General features: G+C 33.5%; 1 protein-coding gene across 1 annotated transcript; it reads left to right on the forward strand.

The window, feature by feature from the left end:
• The first annotated feature begins 562 nt into the window (after positions 1 to 562).
• On the forward strand, positions 563 to 4,597 carry LOC110712448 (GDSL esterase/lipase At3g26430-like). Its single transcript, XM_021890915.1, has 5 exons — positions 563 to 1,031; positions 2,465 to 2,674; positions 2,881 to 3,050; positions 3,245 to 3,515; positions 4,166 to 4,597. The coding sequence occupies exons 1-5, from the start codon at positions 746 to 748 to the stop codon at positions 4,429 to 4,431; spliced, it is 1,203 nt and encodes a 400-aa protein (XP_021746607.1). The 5' UTR covers positions 563 to 745; the 3' UTR covers positions 4,432 to 4,597.
• Positions 4,598 to 4,853: the final 256 nt, after the last annotated feature.

A 4,853-nucleotide genomic window follows, 5' to 3' on the forward strand; every position in this document is an offset into this window, starting at 1 on the left:
TAACATATTTAAATTATAAACTAAGTTACATAACAAAATTTTGCTACAAAACAAGCAAATAATTGTCCCAAGTTATAAAGCATATGCTTATTATACTCTCAGATTCGGACTCGGATCAGACTCCGTCGGACTTTGCGTAGGGTCCAAGTCCGATCCACCTCCTATTCAAATTCGGATTTATTTTATCGGATTCGGACTAATTTTAAACGGATTCGAATTGGATTTTTTTTCCTTCGAATCGGATCGGATTCGAATCGAACTCGGATTAAATTGTCATCCCTAGTTACAAATATCAAAGGGGAACCTACAATTAAAGAGGGCAAAAAATATGAGGGTAAAATAGGAAGCTCTTATAATAAGGACAAAAAATTATGAGGTTAAAATTGTTATTTAACGTGTATTATTTAATCTAAACATAAAATGTGACAAACATTTAGAAACACCCAAAATGATAAAAGTGACAATCAAATAGGGACAGAGTATAATTTTCTAGTGTGCATTTAATGCTTATATATATATAGGTCCAAAGGATATGTATAACATTTTCCAACATTAGTAATCTAGTCAAGTCACATTAAAACAAACAACAAAGCAAGTAAAAAGACAATTCAACTAAACACAGCCTAAATCACAGCTGCACAACATTAAAAAGTCCATAAATATTTAGTTGATCCATGTATTAACCAATCTTTCAGTTCCTCATTTCCCTCACACTAAACAAATAACAGGAGAGTAAACAGAAACCATGTGTAGAATGAAAAAGAGGGAAATGAGATTGAAGCTGATTAATCTCATGATATGTGTGTTTCTGATAGCATCTAATTTGGGGTTGACAGTAGCATTGACTAACAACTCTTCTCAAAACAAAGATAATTGCGAGTTTCCGGCTATTTTCAACTTTGGTGATTCCAACTCCGACACCGGCGGCCTTACCGCGTTGTATGGCCAGGCACTTCCTCCCAATGGTCAAACCTTTTTTGGTAAACCTGCTGGTCGTTTCTGCGACGGCCGCCTCGTCATCGATTTCTTAGGTACTCCTCTTTTATCTTCAATCTTTTTCTTTTGTCCTTTTGCTAAAGATGCGGTTTATGATGGGATTGACACATATCATTCCACTTTAAAGGAGTGGTGGATGAGATTTAAATCCGTGACCTTTATGTCATGCTGGCTTCGCTATTATGTTAGAGAATCAACTCAACCATAAGCTTAAAATATGTTATATACTCTATCATATCATGTTATAATTTCTTATGTCTGTTTTACTCCCTCGTTTCAGAATGAATGCATTACTTAACGAGTTAACGTTACTAGCATTCTACCAAGACCATTGTTATTATAATGGTCAATGAACACATTAATTAATTAATAGTGAAAAGTCAAGTTTGATGCATTTGCAAGTTGCAACTAGTAATCAATAAACATTTTTCATAGGCACATATGTTAGTGTTAAATTTTGAGTTTTTGACCAATAATATATAAATAAATTATTGAAACGATTTCAATCAATATTCATAGGGTCGAATTATTTATATTAGTCTGTGTGAATTAGGTGATTGAATAGTGTAAAAAGTGTTATGTTTCACTAAAAAAAAATAAAAAAATATTTAGGGGACATTAAATTGTGACACTTAAAAACAAATTAAAAATGACAACAAAGATATACTACATATTATGATTGCATTGAAGTAAAATTAGTAAAGATTAATAGGCTCTAAAGTGAAATTATGTCAAAATATTAATGCCGCAAAAGTGAAATTGGCAGTCCTACCATAGTACCAAATTATCCTAAGGTACTCTATTTTACAATTACGTCAGACTCACCCCTGAAATTTAAATTATTAAATTAAAGATTTTTTTTTTTTTTGAGAAAAGACCATAAGTCTACTTTTATTTAACGGAATTATTTTTGCTAAACTGAAATTATTTTTACTAAATATTATTTTTTTAAGGTGAAATGAACAGGGTCTAATATTTTTTTTTATTCACAAGTCTAACTTATAGGATTAGATTACAACTTTTAGTAATTTAGTTTTATTATATTATTATAAGGGTCTGTTCTCTTACGTTGAAATTCAGTTCAGTTCAGCTCATCTCCTAATTTCCTTCTTTTATAAAATATTCATTTCAGTTCACTTCAGTTCAGTTCAGTTCAGCTCAATTCAGCTCATTTCAGTTCACTTCAGTTCACTTCAGCTCAGTTCAGTTCAGTTCAGCTCAATTCAGTTCAGTTCAGTTTAGTTCAGCTGAGTTCAGTCAATGAGAACAGACCCTAAGTATGATTTGTCGTCATAGATTCTTGCTTTACGGATTGGATTACAATTAGCATGTCTTTATCTCCTATTTATCATATTTTGTCAACATTGATAAATTGGCCGTTTTATTTGTTGTAAAATAACTCCTTTAATTTTTTACCAAGCAAGCTGATGAAATAACGGCTAATTATCTGAATTTTCACTTGATACAGCTGAAAGTTTGGGATTACCGTATCTAAGTGCGTACCTAAACTCAATAGGGTCAAATTTTAGCCACGGAGCCAACTTCGCAACCGCGGGTTCGACGATTAGACCTCAAAACACCACTATATCTCAGAGCGGATACAGTCCCATCTCTTTGGACATCCAATTCGCTGAGTACTCCAAATTTTACAAGGAGTCCCAAGTTGTTCGTAAACAAGGTAATCATTAATCGACAAGGTCTTTTGTACTTGTTACTTGTACCCTGTATCGTACATTTATGCTCCTAGTCATGTCACGTGCCTAATGTCACTTTGTGTATTGTCGAGTGTACCTTTCTTTAATTACCCTTGAATTTACATAGATGTTGCTATTGGTTAAGCCGTAATCTGATTGAAGTAATCTTATCTATGAAATGTCGATGTAGGAGGAGTTTTTGAGGAGCTGTTACCGAAAGAAGATTACTTCACTCGTGCTATATACACTTTCGACATTGGCCAAAATGACATCACTGCTGGTTACAAACTAAACTTGACTACAGAGCAGGTCAAGGCCAGCATACCTGATATTATTAGTCAATTCGCCAAAGTTGTTAGGGTACGTAACATAGTTATATGCTTCTTTTCTCTAATTTACTGTCTCTTTTCACAAATTAAACCCGAGTTGAGTTACTAGCCGAATTGATCTTAGAAATGTCTAAGCTCGACTCAACTAAACTCAACTCAACTTGTTGCACATTGATGTGCCTCCCTAAACAAAGTTATCATGTCTTTGTTGTTTGCTTTATGTAGGGTGTGTATGCACAAGGAGGAAGGTCATTCTGGATCCACAACACAGGTCCATTGGGCTGCTTACCATATATGTTGGACCATTTTCTCCTAACAGCGGCCCAAGTCGATGAATACGGATGTGCAAGCCCATTGAATGAGGTTTCCCAGTACTACAACAGTCAGCTAAAGGATATTGTTACTCAGCTAAGGATGGATTTGCCTTCGGCTTCAATTACTTTTGTTGATATATACTCTATCAAACTTAAGCTCATCACCCAAGCCAAAAAATATGGTAAGCCTTTTTTAAAAAAAAATTAATAAAAAAATATTGCCAATAATTTCTTTTGCACAACGTGTTATTATGTGTTGCTTCACGTTTTATTATGTGGTAGATGGGTTATAGATATAGTTCTACAATTTATTGACACAAAACAATCATTTATGTAGTTTTTAGAAACAACTTAATTTCAGCTTAGCTCAGCTCAGTTCAGTTTCCAATGTCATTCTCTCATAAAATATCCATTTTAGTTCAGTTCAGCTCCAGTCAGTTCAGTTCAGCTCAGTTTAGTAAATCAGAACAGGCCATCAGAACAGGAACGTTGCTTACTAGCTAGTAATAGTTAGCTATACTTGTGACTTTGTGAGAGTATGTTTGCTCCACAAAGATGTAACAAAAAAAACTTCAAACTAGACTATTCACTATTGTTAGTTTGTCACTAAGCTAGCTCACTACGTACTCATATTGTCAATTGAATTTAGGATGGATCTTTACTCAGATCAGTTATGTTCATGGAAATTTTATTCTTCCTTGTCTATCCTTCATCCTTGATAGAATTTTAACAAGGATACGATCTTTCAAAAGAGATATTGCTTGTTATTTAGGATTTCAACACAAGAATTTCGATGAATTAAACTTGTATATGAAACAATATTGTGTTGTAGGCTTTGAGAAACCTCTAGTAGCTTGTTGTGGTATTGGAGGAAAATACAACTTCAACAACACAATGAGATGCGGAAGCACAGAGATTGTAGATGGCAAAGAGATTTTGGTTGCGAAATCATGCGATAATCCATCCAAACGTATTATTTGGGATGGCATTCATTACACTGAGGCAGCTAATAAGTGGATAGTTGATCAAATTATGAAAGATTCTTCATACGCAAATCCATCTATTCCATTGGAAATGGCTTGTCAAAAGTTTAATTAAAGGGGATTAATGTGTATGTTCTAGTTTATGCTTGTGTGCTTATTATTATGTCAAAGTTCATATGATTTAGTAGAACTTTAATCCACAATGTATTAAGGTTGCGTAAAAAGGATTTAGATTGTGTTAATTATATAGTGCTCCAATGAATTGCCAAATTGTTTACTCATATTGTTTGTGTGTTTTATATACCATACGTTGAGGTAATCATGGCTAGTGTAGCAAATTACATACTAGTGTAGCAAATTAGGGACTAGGGTTCAAATCCACAACTTTTAATTTTTTTTTGGGAAATTATCAATGGTACCCTTGTGGTTTTGGCTTTTATCAATGGTACACTTCATTAAACTTTCATTATCAGTGGTACCCTTATACTTTACCCTTAATTACTACAGTAATCTCAACGTTAAACAAACGTTAAGTAT

The sequence above is a fragment of the Chenopodium quinoa genome, unplaced genomic scaffold (assembly GCF_001683475.1).
Source record: "Chenopodium quinoa cultivar QQ74 unplaced genomic scaffold, ASM168347v1, whole genome shotgun sequence".
In the NCBI taxonomy this organism is placed as follows: domain Eukaryota; kingdom Viridiplantae; phylum Streptophyta; class Magnoliopsida; order Caryophyllales; family Amaranthaceae; genus Chenopodium; species Chenopodium quinoa.